Raw genomic sequence first — 15514 nt, 5'->3', positions numbered from 1 at the left:
ACGATGCCGCTTAACTTTTATTCTCTTTGATTATGCCTAAACTCCCCTTACACACGAGCACTGTGGCTCGTCACAGCCTGCGCACGCGACGGCAAACCCACCCACTACTCCTTGACGTTGAGGCACGCGTTCTTGTAGCCCTTGGGGCAGCAGCAGCAAGTGGACTGGGACCCCGTGGCCGTGTTGGCCAGGGTGAAGTCGTAGCGGCTGAACCCGCTAGCCCCGCACACGTCCTTGCAGAGGTGGCCGCTCCACCCGTTGTTGCTGTGGCACGGCCTCGTCGTCAGTGTGTCCGGGTCCATCATGGCAGTGTCCGGCACGATCCGCGCCGCACCTGCATGAACACGCACGCACACGACCGGGGTCAGTCTCCGACGAGTACGAAATCACAAGGCCGGGTGGGCACGCTCGTAGGCGTGGCGCCGGGATGAGATCAGTCGAGACCGTACCTGCGGCGACGACGAGGGCCACGAGGCAGGCGGCGACGAAGGGGTTCAGAGCGGATGCTGCCATCTCAATGGGTTGGTTGGGTTCTCTGCTCTGCGATGAGCTTTGTGCTTGTGGTTTTGTGAGGGGTGCTGGGAGCCGTGGAGGGTGCTGGGTTTTATAGGCCTGTCCCTGTAATATTTAATGCAAAGGATATCCAATGCAGTCCAGAGCTCAGGGAAAAGCGTATCCGATGGATGGATTCTCATATCCTGTGGCCTTGGGATGTTTGTTTGTGCTCGAGAGTGAATAGTGATCAGTGATCCGGTGGTGCCACACTGCCACTGTTCCATGGGTTGGATTCATTTTAGTCCGTTTCTTCGACCATAAGTCATTGCATTCTGGCTTCTGCGTAATAACTGGACTGATAGAGTGAACCAGGAGCGTGTGTAAAAAGACCGAGGGCTGCGCGTGCCAGAGGTATAGGCGTGCATAACTTCTGACAAACAAGCAACAAATGCATAATATGGAATATGGCTCGCGCCTGCTCGCGGGCTATGCGATAGTCATTTTCCTTTTCGGTGAACAAATCGAGAAGTAGATTAACACGTCGAATTTTGAACCAAACTACTGTACTAATCTTCAATTCAGGCCATAGAATCTGTCTTGAGTTCCGACAGTTGATGGTAAAAACTTGATATCTACTAAACCACTCAACCAAAATTTATGAAACTTCACCAAAACATGCACAATTATATTGTCCATAAGTTTTGTTATATCTCTTTTTTATAAAATTCACTAGGATTAACTAATCATTGTGTAAACCTCAAAAACTAAAGCTGACAACACAAAACTAACAGTCCACTTTAAAATTTCATACCCGGAGTTCTATCCAACCCAAAATTATGTGTTGTACCAATCTGGAAAGCTTAATAAAAATCCTAAAACTTAATAGAAATTTTACTAAATTATAAAAAAATGTTAGAAGTTTGCACAACGTAACAAAATCTCCGGATTTATATTTTACCAAAAATTGTAACAAATATTATGTCACAAGTAATAAAAAGAAAATGAGAAATAGTGCAGAAATATATACTACTCCCTCCATCCCAAATTACTATTTGTTTTGACTTTTCTAGATTCATAACTTTTGCTATGCATCTAGATATATGTTATACCTAGATACGTAGCAAAATCTATATATATCTAGAAAAACCGAAACGAATAGTAATTTGGGATGGAGGGAGTAGGTGACAAATGGTGCTATCTTTCCAGGCAGCCATTAGGCCATTGCTGAGGGCATTGTGCTTTTTTCACTCCTCTAGTCTTCCTCCCAAAATTAGAGATAGTTAGTAGATAGATAAAGATAGAAAGATGGGCAATCAGATAGATGAACAATACAGAAAGATATATGGACAAGAAACATATATTAGATAGATATAGAGATAGAAAGATGGACAACATATAGTAGATAGAGATGGAAAGATAGAAAAACTTATAGATAGAAGAATAATAGAGATAGACATAATAAAATAAAGATAGATCAATAGATAAACTGATAGATAGATAGATAGATAGATAGAAGAATAATAGAAACATGTAGACATATATGGTGTGAGGTTGGAGTGTGGAAGTGAATAGAGCACACATAGAGAATGGACCATGTACCGAAGTCGGTATACAAAATCATGTGCGGAGGACGCCTACACAGGAATATCCGCTTTAAACAAGACGTTTAAAATTTCAGCATTTCTTAGTTTGGTCTAGAGTGGTCCACAATGAGGTTTTATGGATTAAGTATGGTGTTTCCAAAACCTTAATAGATGTCCTCTCGAACTGACAATACATTATTTACATAGCCTTTATCATCATGGAATACTCATGGATCTAATAAACAGTCGTTAATCTTTTCAGTTTCCGTTGTGATATTAGTTAAGGTTTGCTTTTAACTGGTGGATAACGCTTTGTATATATCAATATAGAGAATTCCTCATGTGGATATGAGAGGCCAGAGGAATCAGTGATGCACGATGCTTGATCCGTGAAAGGATTGCTGCGTCTGCACGGTGATATTGATATAGCATGGTGATCTGACCAACCCAAGCTGGATACGATGGTGGTACAGGCTTTTATGCAGAGCATGGATTCGACGACAAGAGTGAATTAGCTTCGATTGTGTCTTATGAGGGTGGTGATCGAGGCTGATCTGTTGCCTTTACAGAACTACAGCGGTTCTTTAAGGGTGTGTTTGGTTTGCCGGTTGATGCGGGTTGAGTTGGGTCAGACCCAGTTAGCATGGTGTTTGATTCAAAATGTGGTGGGTTGGGTTCATTCCTAATAGAAATATTCCCCGTAGATGCGGGTTGGAATGATATGCCCAAAACGAGCAAACCACGCCAACCCATATCGTGCCCCCGTCATGCCGTCTCGCTCTGTCGGTTGGGGCAGGCGAGCGGGGATGAGCCGGCGGCATAGGGAAGCGGACCGGCGCGGCGGGGAGCAGGCTGGCGGGGAGGCGTAGGAATGGTGGGGGTGGCGGGCAGAGGTCGGCGCAGGGGAGGGAGAAGCAAGGCGGCGGCCAGCGCAGGAGAGGGGGAGGGAGGGGTGGCAGCGGAGGCCGGCGCTGGGGAGGGAGAAGCAGGGCCGCGGCCGGCAGCCGACGCAGAGGACATGGAGGGGCGGCGCTCGGTTGGAGCTTGAGCTCCTCCAGGGTGACCTCGTGAGGAAGAAGATAAGGTGCATAGGGAAAAAATAAAAAAGAGGAGGAGGATGACAGGTGGATCCGCGATGACATATGGGGTCCACGTACAACTGTTCCTAACGGTGTTAAAATGACATCCATTCTACCCCTCTCAACCCATACAACCAAACAAAAAATTGGGACGGAATCCATCACTTTTAAACAAGCATGAAATGGGTCCAACCCAACCTGAAAAATAGGGATGGAACCAACCCATTTCATTTTATCTCAAAACCAAACCCATGCTTAGCGCTCTCGGTTCTTGCTGTCGTTGTTAAAAACAATAGCTTGTGCCTTAGACCATTGCGCCCCCAAAGTGTTAGCTAATTAAGTTTGAGGCAATGCTTTGCATAGAGCGATTCACATGCAACTCAAGTACGACTATATGTAAAATTACCTTGTGCATTTATAAGCCACGTAGAAGTGCTTTGAATTATTTGGTCATTGTTTACTTGTACTTGAGTTATTATAAGAAAATAGTTGCAAGTGCAACGGTGCCATGTTTGTTTTTAGGCAAAATCAGAAGCTTCGGTGATGCAAAGGTTATTCGACTTGGTATGAGCCGTTCAACAGTTGTCTGTACGCTAGATTAAAAAAAAAAACTGGATACGCTAACTTTTATTTGCTCATTGGTTATTTCCCTTCCATTACATGCACTTTTTTTTTGGTCTTTTCAGCCTGAGAAACCGCTACTCCCGGTCCCGGCAGGCCGCGAGGGCAGCACTTGGCATTCGGCAACTCTGCTACGCGTCGACCTGGACGCAGGCGTGATCCTTGGGGCAGCAGCAGCAGCGCGCCAGGTCCCCGTTGGCCGCGTTCGGCAGGGCGAAGTCGTAGCCGGCGAACCCGCTGGCCTGGCACACGTACCTGCAGAGGCGGCCGCTCCACCCCTTGTCGCTGTGGCAGCGCCTCAGCATGTCCGCCGCCTTAGCATCCGGCTCCGTCCTAGCCGCACCTGCACGGTTCGGTTGGTTAGTCGGTCGCGATCGGTCAGTTAACACTCAAACAGCAGCGTGTGCGGAGAAGAAGATCGCAAGAGAGCCGTGCTCGTCGGCGCGAGATCACCGGTTCTTCACCTGCGGCGACGACGAGAACCAGGAGGCAGGCGACGGCGAGCGGGTTCGGAGCTGATGCTGCTGCCATCTCGGTCGGCTGGGTTCTCTTCCTTCCGGACTCTGGACTTCGGAAGGAAATGTTTTGCTTGTGATGGGCACTGGAGAAAGGAGCAGTAGAGCATGCCCTTTTATAGGCGGCCGTGTGCCTGTTGCGAGCGTATCCGGAGTTGGATTTCCAATATCCTGCTGCTGTATCGATTGGATTTTCGACTATTTTTTTAGTGGGATTCTTCGAGGAAAATGATAATTTTTGCTTGTTCTGGCTTCTGCGACAACTGGGCCGCCGACCCAGCAGCGACGACAAGAAAACGAATGCGTCGGTGTGTTTGAGTTTTGGGGTTGGGCCTAAACTTGCGAGTCAGAAAATTCTTGATAGCCTTTTGGGCCCTATGGTGGTGGGTGGACATGGAAAGAAACGTCAGTCAGTCAGTCCAAGCCCTTTATCCTGGGACAGGAGCCCAGCCCAAATGCTTCGACCGCAATTACTATTCTACCCTAACATCTTATCCGCAACCATCAAACGCTGCCGCGCTGCTTCCCAGCACAACCCACGCGATGGCAGATTCGTTATTTCTAGCAATCCCAATGGCCGAAGCCAACCATCCCGCGTATAAATATGACCACCCCGCACCCCTCTTCCGACCCCTGCCCCATTTTCCCGTCCCCGCGCGCAGCCGCCCTCTCCCTCCTTTTCTCCTTTCGTCGTCCCCTCCCACCAGATCCCCTTTCGTTTGAATTCCGAGCGCGAATTTACGAAACTGCCCCTCGGCGGGACCCACGCTCTCTCCCTCCTCTGTCTCCGGCTCAACCGCATCCCTTTTCCTCTTTCATTTTGGAGTGCCCCACCAATCGCCATCGTGCGATTCCGTCCTTGGCTGGCGTGGCGGTGGGGCGCATCCGGGCCGTCGAGCTGTCGATCCGCGCGGCGATGCAGGCGCCACGTGGCGAGGGAGGCTTCCTCGGGAAGCGGAAGGAGCGCGAGTACTACCTCCCGTACCCCTCGGCCTCGTCGTCGCAGGCGCAGCAGGCGGTGCTGCTCCAGCGGCCGCCGCAGCCGTTCGCTAGGCCCGACCCTCGCGTCGCCATCAAGCCGGATCGCGCGGCGGCGTTGAGGCTCGGCGCCAAGCCGCCGCTCCCTCGCCCAGGGGCTGCGGGGCCCCATGCCGTCGGCGTCGGCGTCGGCGTCGGCGGCAACAAGCTGCTGGCCGGGTACCTGGCGCACGAGTTCCTGCGGTGCGGCACGCTCCTCGGCGAGCGGAGGCTCGAGCCGCTGGGCCGGAAGGAGAAGGAGCCCGCCCTCGCCGCCCCCGCGCCCGAGCCGAGCAGGCGGTACGCGGAGGTTTCGCGGCTGCTCATGGCGGGCGGGGCACGCATCCCCGGCATCGTCAACCCCTCGCAGCTCGGCCGCTGGCTCCGGATCAAGGAGTGACCGGTCGGCCATGCCGTGAGGCCGCCCGCGGGCGGCATTGCCTGCTGGCTCGTCTCGCCTCGGCGGCCGATCAACCCGAAGAACAGCGGATGCTCTTGAACACAGCAAGCGGGTTTGTTACTTCGTCCTGTCTTTTCCCTTCGAATTTTTCGTGTGGTAATTAGCAAATCATCTCCCGTTGTGGAAAATCTAGTGTAGTTGTTGGATGAGAAACTGTGGAGGCGCTACTGCTAGCTGTTGCCTCATCGGTTAGCAGCATGCATGTTTTCCCCTGCTGAAATTTCTCAGCATCGGCAAAAGTCTGTGATGATATGCGTGGATGAATCAACCGTCGATGTAAATACAATGTTAATGCTTTGGAGGTAGCTTGTGAAGTACTCTACATGTTTCTATTACTACTAGCGATTTGGTTGGTACCTTCAGTGCTTTCTCTTCTGGCTAAGATCCAACTGCAGGCTTCCATATCTGGAGGAAGGAACGCTGCCAACGGCAATTACTGCAATTAGCCCTGCAAATGGACCTTTGCTTGCGCGCGCCTCCCATCTTGATCTGTGCTTCTTCCGTGTTTCGTTAAGCAATATAAAAGCCCCAAGGCGGTGCGTTTGTTGCCATTTTGGGTTCTCAAAACTTTTCAAACCTTTGTGTGGTACGGTTCCGGCCATTTTGATCCATCCATTAACCCAAGCATGAACATGCTACTCGATCGACATCTCGCTCGTTCCAGAATTCTGCTCTGCCTTCATCGATCCGGTTCAGTATAATATCCTTCTCGAAATAAGAGCTACTAGTATTTCTCCTGCCATTTTGGGCAGTTCATGAACTTGACTTGTTTCCCCAAAACAAAAACATGGAGCAATCCATGGCTCCGGTCTTCTCGGTTCTCATTCTTCTTCTACGTGTCCCCTGAAGAGAAAGTCGCTGTTCCCGTTCATATAAGCTGTAAAGAATTCTGTTCAATGGTCCGCTCTGCGCGTCGACAATGCCATGGCTGCGACGAGATTAAACTATGCCTCGTCAACCGAAGAACTTTTCGTAGTTTGATTTATACTACATCAGCTCTATAGAAAGCATATATGTGCACGGTTCCAGGTTACCGATTTACTCTGTTGATTCTGGTTTGCCGCACTGCGGTAAATTCAGAACAGAGGACGGCCTTTAAGCATCCGCATCTCCCTAGACCACTAGTAGTACCATCTCTTCGGTCTTTACCAAAAGCTCTTTCACCTCGGATGCAAGCTGAGCAATCTAATCCATTCGACTTTTTTGTGGTCGGTTCATTCTCATCCGAGGTGACCGTGACTCAAAGTTCCCCTTTTGCCGAGACGGATTTGCTCGAGCGTCGCGTCATGGCCTTCCAATCTGAGCGTCCAGCTCCAGCCCAACCTTTTCATTTCCATCGAGTGATCGAGTCGAGCGAGTCTGCTGATCAGCTCACACGGCAAGATCACCGGGCCGTATCCATGGTCAGCAGGAGTGGTTGGGCCTTGCCGTTCTCCTCTCCGACAGCGACGTGAGAGGCGGGAGGAGGAGAGCTAGAGGACGACGCGTAGGACCGAGACTGACAACTGGTGGCAACAAGAAAGGGTGTCGATGGATTGACGGAGCAAGCAGAGTTGACGTGAAAAGAACCGTGCCGAATAATGGACGATGATAATTGATAAGCACGGAGCAATGGCCCTGTAGCGTTCGTGTAGGGTCTTGCACGACGTGCAAACGAGTGTCTATGCAGATGGATCACTAGCGTTTTCTTGGTAAGTTCTGAGTCCCTGATTCGAGGAGAACATGTGCACGGGCAGGGGCAGATCGACATCACAACGCATGCATGGGGTTTTCTTTCTTTCTTTCTTTTTTTGTGAAAGGCCTCGGCAGCATTCCGCTATGATTTCGTCGGTCCGGGTCGTTGGGTGACTGTTGGATAGGGCTCAGCCCGTCATGTGGTACTCGCCTGTCACCTACTGCTCAGCTAGGTGGGAGCGACTGAGCGAGGCAGCTGGTCGAGATTTAAGTATGGTTCGAAGCACTTTCGCTTGTCACGTTAAAAGGAAAAGAAATCCTTTTTTTGGGTCCGGCGCTAAGTATATCTTGGACGCGTCAAGTTGCGGTTCCATACTTCCATGCACAATTCCCTTTCCACGAAACATCTTAGATCTTGATGGACGATGCAGAGATCGTAGTATTGATAAGTGCTTTGTGCAAGCCATCAACGTCCGTCGTGATGCAGAGAGTGGCTGTCCCACCGGCCGGTTCCAACGCTCGAATTTTTGGCAGGTGTCAGTTGGGTCGTTTTTATTTGTTTCAATTCTGCACTTATATTTTCGAAAGCTTTGCCGGCCTTATTACATCTGTCTGTACTTCATCGGAGACAGTTTTATAGGAAGCATCTAGTGGTGTACAAACACGGTTAGGTATGAACGGTCATGAATGGGAGCGACAAATACACGGCAGCCAGCATTTTGTTTCGAGCTTAGCAGCCACGTGGAGAGGCTGCTGGAGTTCAGTAGTAAATACTAAGCACTTATAGTTCCAACGGTAATAGTAGAATGGTTTTCTTTAAGGCCAAGTAACGATGTGCGGGGAGCACACTACAGCCGCATGGGCGTGGGTACTGTGCAGCATGAAATGAAACTCAGCTAAAGCCTCGTCTCTCGTGCGATGGTCCACTCTGCGTCATGGGCTCGAGACTTGGCAGTCCATGCTACACTACGAGGAAGTGTGCCACTGCCCACTGGCAGGGCAGCAAATAATGGAGAGAAGAAGTTGGCCGGCGGCCGCTGCCACCGTCAACCAAGCTAGACTTTCGTTTAGTGCGAGTCGTCGTTGGTGCCATGCCACGATGGAGCTCGACGTGATCGGTGCCTGCATGGCAGCATGGCACTCGACGCTTCGACAGGTCGGGTCGCTATCCGTATCGGGAAAATTTCCTCTAATCCAATGATACCCACTATATAAACCTTTACCTAAGTCGAGCGAGGAAACCCGAGCGTCGGTTCGTTCCGTTCGCATACCAAAAAACCAAATCACCAATGTCATTTCCACGTACGCGCGGAGTAGCTAGCAAACAGGTCCTTTTGGCAAACTTCAAAAGTGACAGTCTCGCATTTTCTTTTTCTTTTTTTTTTTGAAAAACTACATTGACAGTCTCACTAGTGGTTGGGTTATAAAGAGCTCGTAGAGTAGGGGATGAAGGGATGCACAAAGGCACGATGCTGCGCTAGTCAAGTTGTAAAACAAGTAGTGGTGAAAGGTGGTGCCGATGAAACAATAACAGCGAGGCATTATGATATTTGGTCATATATCAAAGGAAGGTTCTCAATAGCCATCTCCCGAGAAGAATCGGAAACTCTTCATAATAGCTTTTTAAGTTCAACAAAACGTACCCTAACACGATATGGACACCAATTAAATGACGAATAATAAAGAGAGAAAAATTAAGGGAAAAAAAACTCAGGTCCTATTATACCGCAGGAAGGAGCCAAGGACAGTCAATTTCGGCCCAGCGATGAATAAAAAAAGTCCTTTTGTTGTGCGGCGGCCACCAACGACGCGAATGGATCCGGCCGGACCCAGATCCAAACACCATCAAACACCTGGCCCTTTTCAGCCCACAGCTTCGACGCCGCCATCCTCACGACGCGGTGGGCTGGGCTGCTTCCTTCCAAAGTCTCCTCCCGACGCTTCCGGCTCTCCGTGCCTTTCTTCCTCCTCTCGCGCAGGCGCAGCAGATTCCTTCCACCCGTTCCTTCGGGCGGCCAGACGAATCGAGGAGGGAGGGAGGATGGCCTCCGACGGCCACCCGCCGGAGCCGGGGAAGGAGGAGGTCGCCACCACCGCCTCCGGGCCTGGGGCCCGCGATCTAGATGATCCGCAGTTCATGTGCTGCGTCTGCCTGTGAGTTTGTTGCCTATACGGCGTTCCCTTTCCCCTCTCCCTCCCACGCCTCCCCTGATGTCTGATGGCTGTAGATTGCCTCGACCCTATGTGTGTTGGTGATTGCTCGCGCTCTTAATCTTCCCCTAAATTTTCTGTACCGGCAGTACGCTGGTTGCATTGTTTGTGAGCTTTTGTGTCGATAGTACACCAGAAGGCCATGTTCCACAAAAAATTGTGCACACTAGGCTAGAGCGCGCTGCATTATGTTAAATCATTGTGGGGTTTGATCGTGACATGGCCCAGGGGGCACATTTGCCTCCCCATGCTCTAATCAAATCGGTGAAACGGTTCATATGCAGTGCAGATGTTTACATCTATGCATAACAAATGTGTGTGCAGCTGGCCCGACCAATACCTGTCGCATAATTGTGCATCTGGGAATATCATCCCATTATGCCTGGGTATTTTGAGGAAGGCAGGCGCCTGAATTTTTAGCCAACAGATCAGTGTCACAATTCTCACTCTGGAGCTTTTTCCCCGGCTCAGGTGGCTCTTCGGCACGATTAGGGTTTGAGGTGGGGGTTCGCCGGAGTCTGGTTGGACCTAGAGGGAAGCTAGCTGGCCCGGTTGTGGTGGTGGATGGTGCGTGGGGTAGAGAGGTGGTGGGGGCACTCCCGACCATGGTAACGGAGGACCGGCAATGGGCAGAGTCGGGGCAGGGTGTTGTAGGATCCGACCGCAGGAGCTGCCTGCAATGCGTAAGCATGTGTTTAGTTTAGGGACAAGGTGGGAAGGGTTGGGGACATCCCTGTTAATAGGGATGGTCCCACCTGCCTGTTTAGAATGAGGGATAGGGCAGTGTGGCCCACATGTTATTGAGGGAGAGGAAGTGGGATGGAGCGATCTGCCATTTTAGCCGGATCAGCTTGTCGTGGATCTTGGAGTATATAAGTGTTACCCCGAACACCCGTGTCCTTTTTTTTTTTTGTGCTGAGTAAGACGCCCCGCACCCATGTCGGATTCCAAGTGGTATTTGGTGTGTCCCCCAAAAAAATCTGCTGAATCATATACTCGCATCTGAGTCAGACGCGGACACCCAGTGTCCATGCAACATTCTACATTCCCCTTGGGGACTGTCCTATTCCTCATTGATTGAGCATGCATTGGAGGTGAAGCGAGTCAGCGACCTCACTGAGTCTAATGCCTTGTGGAACAACAGATTTATTCCTGAACCGATCATATCACAAATGCAACTAATCAAATAGTGGCTTATGCAAACATAATTAGAATATCTGATGACTCAGCTGTCTGTCTGTTGGGTCATGTGGTGCCAGTGCTGTTTGGGCATCACAACAATATCAATCCCCCACATTGCAAATTTCATATATCTCTAAACAACATGGTAACACTGAATTATGTGTATGCGTATAAGATACAATCTTTTTTTCTTTTTATTTGTTTTTCTATTCGATTTTGTATTTTGTTTTGGGGCTTCAGTTCTACACAAATGTACAAATGGTCTCATCTTTTTACTCCATCTGTTTGCAGGGATATTCTGTACAAACCAGTTGTTATTTGTAAGATTTCTATTTTGTAAACTTTCACATTAGAACAGCTTCACTATGCCATACATGTCAGAACTCATTTATCATCTACCTTTGCAGCATGTGGCCATATGTCATGTTTCTGGTGTGTCCACAAAGCTATGCATATCTTCCAGGAATCCCATTGTGCTGTGTGTAGGCAGCCCTTTAAACATTTTCCAAGTATCTGCCAGCTCATGCATCACTTGCTTCGAAAGCTTGATCCTGCAGATTACAAAAGAAGGGAAGAAGAAGTACTAGGTGGGCATTCTAAGCCCCAAAACTATTAAACTAATCTATTGTGATATGACATGTAAAATGTGGTTCTACTCTGACTGGAAACTGCATACGTTGTGGTTCTATTTTCATGTAAAATCTTCCAGAATGGATGTTCTCACATATTTATGTCTCCTTATTTCACCTCCTCTTTCCTCCCCGTATAGAGTACACTGTTTTTACTTAGCAAACATTGCATTAACTTTTTAGGAGGTAGTATTAACTTTTTAGGTGCGGGTGGACATGTTGGGTTAGGTTGTTTCATTGCTTTACAGTGATAGGTTTGGAGTCTTGCAGCTTTACCCAGCACATTTTTCCCAGATTTTACTAGTTAGCGCTATCTACACTTTATTTTTAGGAATTAACTCTATGTTCATTTTGGTCTTATGTTTCAGAGGAAGAGAAGCGTATAGAAATGTACTCTCCCCAAATTATCGAGTTTTTAAACTCAAAGAACAATGGTAAGAATTGTGCTTTATAATTACTTATATCTATTTCCATGATATTTGATAAGTTTTAAATATTTATCTCCATTTCCATTACATCTCGTAATCTTAAATATGATTTACCACTTTTTTGGTGAGCAGTTGGAAATGATGCGGACAACAGAAATGAAGACAGTAAAACTAGGCCTCCACAAGAAGTTTCCTTGAATGGCAGCGTTGTGGATGATCATTCAAAGAAAATTAAGTTGGAGGATGTTTCATGCCCTCTATGCAAGGAGATGCTGTATCAACCTGCTGTTCTTAATTGTGGTCATGGTAAATTATAATTTCAGAATAATTTTTTTAAACTTGTTTTGAGGATATGAACTTATTTTGGTTTTGCGATAGTGTATTGTGTATCCTGTTTGCCCTCCTTAACTGAGGAAGCACTCAAATGCGATGTTTGCGGAAGTCTTCACCCTGGATGTTTTCCTAATGTTTGCCTGGACCTTGATCATTTCCTGGAAGAATATTTTCCAGCGGAATATGAATCGAGAGGGCAAAAAGTTCAGTCTAAGAAGGGTCAATGCAATCGTGAAGGATCATCTTCAGGTAAGATTTTTTCGCCAAGCTCTATCTCGCTTTGCATATTATCTCATATAACATGGTAAGATGGCTTATTTGAATCAAATGCCCATCTTTGATGGGCACTGGCTTGCTGTTGGGTATCTCCACTTACAGTAACTTATATGGAGAGAATCGGGAATCCATACCGTGCATGAAATTGAATGATTCCTTCTATCAACTTGATCACAGTTTTAAGCTATTCCTTTGCTAGTCCAACCAACGCCGTGCCATTGGTTAGCCATTATATTCCATATAAGTTGTTTGCCCTTGATTACCCATGCTAATGGATGCCCACCAGTAGTTTTCTTATAATTTTCTCATTTTACTTAAGATGAGTGCCAACGGTCATGCTTAGACCTCAATAGTCTTAAAAAATACGCTTCAGGTTGTAGTTTGTGTAAGGAACTGTTCGTAGCATTGTGGAACCACATGTGGTTCTTAGTCTTAGTTTATGGTGCAATTTCACTTAGTGCTCCTGCAAATTAGTTTATTGTTTCAGTTTTGGTTGGCTTCTAGCAATAATGTGATACAGATACCTGATATGGAAATTTTATATGATATCTTTGGGATGGTTTTCTTGTAGAAAGTTGTTTACAGACCACAGCTAGTCAGTTGCAGTTGCAGGGTCCACTACTACAGGAGGGTGCGGAAGCACCTTCTTCTGATTATAGTAGTGTTGTAGTCAGTGTCTAGGATAACTCTTTCAAGGGGCTGGGTTATTTGAATCACTTTCAAATAGTCTAGATACACGTACGAGATTGGTTAGCATTTTCTTTTTGTTTTTTTTAAAGTAATAGTTTTTAAAATTAAGGAATGAAGCCCATATTTACTATTTTAATATTTTTCCCTTTTTGGTTGCTAACTTGAGTGTTTTTGTGCTGTTTAGGTACTTCAAGTGCAAAAGGAAGCAGCAGGGCACAACATGATGATGACCTATTAAATATTCACATTGGAGTTGGGTGCGACTCATGTGGGGTATGTATAAGTTGTAAACCTTTTCAAGTAAAACATTAACTCAGAAAACCTGTACCGATAGAGTAGATAGACTGGTTTCTTTCACTTCACAACTGTTCATCTTTTTTAAGAGCTTTAAGTGTATAGCATTCATGCTAGCTATATTGATGTTACTCAGCCAATTAAAAGGACTGTTTGGGTAGATCACTTATTTCTGTGGGAAGGATTGATTCAAATCCTCCAGTTCCGTGACTGTGAGACCAACATTTATTATTCAATGCTGGTAATAAGTTGTACAAGTATAGTTAACATGCTATGTGTGTCCACCAGTAATGTAGTTAGCTTTCAGTTTTCACACCTTCAGCTTAAATATCTGAGTAGCTTCATAACACTTGTTTTGCTACAGAGATAACTAGTTTGTGTCTCCTTGCTTTTTTAGAAGTTTATCAATATTTGTACTTTTTCAGCTGCCAAAAAAAAACAAGCACCTTTACTTTAGCTCCGTAGACTTCTTAGAGGAACCTAGGCATACCACATCAAGTTGGTACTGTAATATCCATCTTCTAGCATTTGACCTTTCCTTGGGCAGAAATCAGAATGCAGTTATAGCTTACATTGATAATATTTTTGTTTCAGTAAGTTGTTCCGTGATGAACCTTATTATCCTCTGCAGTTGTATAACATTGTAGCCTTAATATCGAAGCAGACGACACTGATTCGTAATTTCGTATAATCCATTGAATTATCCTCATCATTTTGCTAAGATGAAACTGCTGAACACCATGCAGGAATATCCGATACATGGTAAGAGGTACAAATGCAAGGACTGCACCGAGTTAATTGGCTTTGACCTTTGCGGAGCGTGCTACGAATCCAGTTTAAAGCTCCCAGGACGCTTCAATCAGCAGCATACCCCTGACCACAGAATGGAACTCGACAATTCAGCACTCTTGGGAAGGGTCCACCAGGACCTGCTGATGATGGAAGGAGGGGTCATTGCCCCTGGGGCGATGGTGCAGATAGTCTTCGAGAACCAAGGAATGGGGGACAATGGTGAAGGTCCGGGAGAGGCGGCCATCCAAGAACTGGTTGATGTTCCTGGTGCGATGCTGCATATAGCCGTCGATGGTCAAGAGATGGAGGACAACGGCCAGGAGGACGATCAGGAGGCCTAGACGCAGAGCAGTTGCGGTGAAAGCTGCTTCTGAGCGTGAAGCCTTTGTTTTTTTTTCTTTGCGAATGTGAAACCTCCGTTTTATGTTGCTGGGGGCAGGCTGCATGTATGTAATGTGAAATGGAGGGATGGCACAAGCTCAACAATTTCCTGGCTCTCGGGTTACTGCCATCGAATGGCCATATGATTTTATTTTTACTTTTTGCCCCACACCTTCTGTAAATCCGTGCGAGTCTTTGTTTCAAAGGAAACTGGAATAAGGATATGCATAACTACATTGGTAAACCTGTACCGACTTGTTTCTTGTGGAACGAACTGCTTGAACGAAAATAAACTGAATGCAGCGTGTGCCTGCGGTAATATCGTTTTAAAAAGAACTGCGCATCGTGCGGTGATCCTTTCTTTCTCTGCAGCGCGTGCCTTGCGGTAACACGCTTCAGAGTTCGTGAGCCTTACCAGCGGCCGGCGTGGGGAGGCCGGTTGCGGCCGGAGACCACGAGAATTCTGCGGGCGCGGTGCGGTTGGCCTTACCAGCGGCAGCCGGCACCCAGCGGGGCATGCAGGAGGATCGGGCGGGGTGATTTGGCTGGAGGAGGGTTGGCAATGGCAGCTCGCGAGCGGCTGGACATCTTGCGTCTGCTGTGACCGACAACGTGGTGCAGGCAAGTTGGCCGGCCAGGTGGTCAGCCGTGCCATCCGTGGAGGCAACATACCGACATACACATGACACGAGTAATGGCCCTTTTTATGACCGGTGTTCTGCATGCATACGGACACAATTTGAAATAACCTGAAACACAATGGGGATCATGGTGTGGTTTTGTGATCAGGATCTGTTGGCAGCTCAATCATGAGCAGTCATGGCTCATGACAGCAGGACGAATGATCTGAAACA

General features: G+C 47.7%; 2 protein-coding genes across 2 annotated transcripts; both read left to right on the top strand.

Annotated features, from left to right (window-relative positions):
* The first annotated feature begins 4911 nt into the window (after nt 1–4911).
* On the top strand, nt 4912–6087 carry LOC117862539 (uncharacterized). Its single transcript, XM_034746034.2, has one exon. The coding sequence runs from the start codon at nt 5210–5212 to the stop codon at nt 5708–5710; it is 501 nt and encodes a 166-aa protein (XP_034601925.1). The 5' UTR covers nt 4912–5209; the 3' UTR covers nt 5711–6087.
* A 3280-nt stretch (nt 6088–9367) lies between these two features.
* LOC117862530 (E3 ubiquitin-protein ligase PRT1) lies at nt 9368–14904 on the top strand. Its single transcript, XM_034746023.2, has 8 exons — nt 9368–9598; nt 11129–11157; nt 11245–11424; nt 11835–11900; nt 12027–12200; nt 12273–12476; nt 13378–13466; nt 14234–14904. Exons 1-8 carry the CDS (start codon nt 9486–9488, stop codon nt 14618–14620), a joined length of 1242 nt encoding a protein of 413 aa, XP_034601914.1. The 5' UTR covers nt 9368–9485; the 3' UTR covers nt 14621–14904.
* Nucleotides 14905–15514: the final 610 nt, after the last annotated feature.

Source organism: Setaria viridis, chromosome 1 (assembly GCF_005286985.2).
Source record: "Setaria viridis chromosome 1, Setaria_viridis_v4.0, whole genome shotgun sequence".
Classification (NCBI taxonomy): Eukaryota; Viridiplantae; Streptophyta; class Magnoliopsida; order Poales; family Poaceae; genus Setaria; species Setaria viridis.
Note: the sequence above shows the minus strand (reverse complement) of the source record. Positions and strands in the feature narration are given on the sequence as shown.

Bases quoted from the DNA above. Each gene is read 5' to 3' on its own strand.
- LOC117862539 (XM_034746034.2), top strand. From the start codon at position 5,210: ATGCAGGCGCCACGTGGCGAGGGAGGCTTCCTCGGGAAGCGGAAGGAG.
- LOC117862530 (XM_034746023.2), top strand. From the start codon at position 9,486: ATGGCCTCCGACGGCCACCCGCCGGAGCCGGGGAAGGAGGAGGTCGCC. The intron at 9,599-11,128 runs GTGAGTTTGTTG...ATCTGTTTGCAG, and splicing joins TTCATGTGCTGCGTCTGCCT to GGATATTCTGTACAAACCAG. The intron at 12,201-12,272 runs GTAAATTATAAT...GTTTTGCGATAG, and splicing joins TGTTCTTAATTGTGGTCATG to TGTATTGTGTATCCTGTTTG.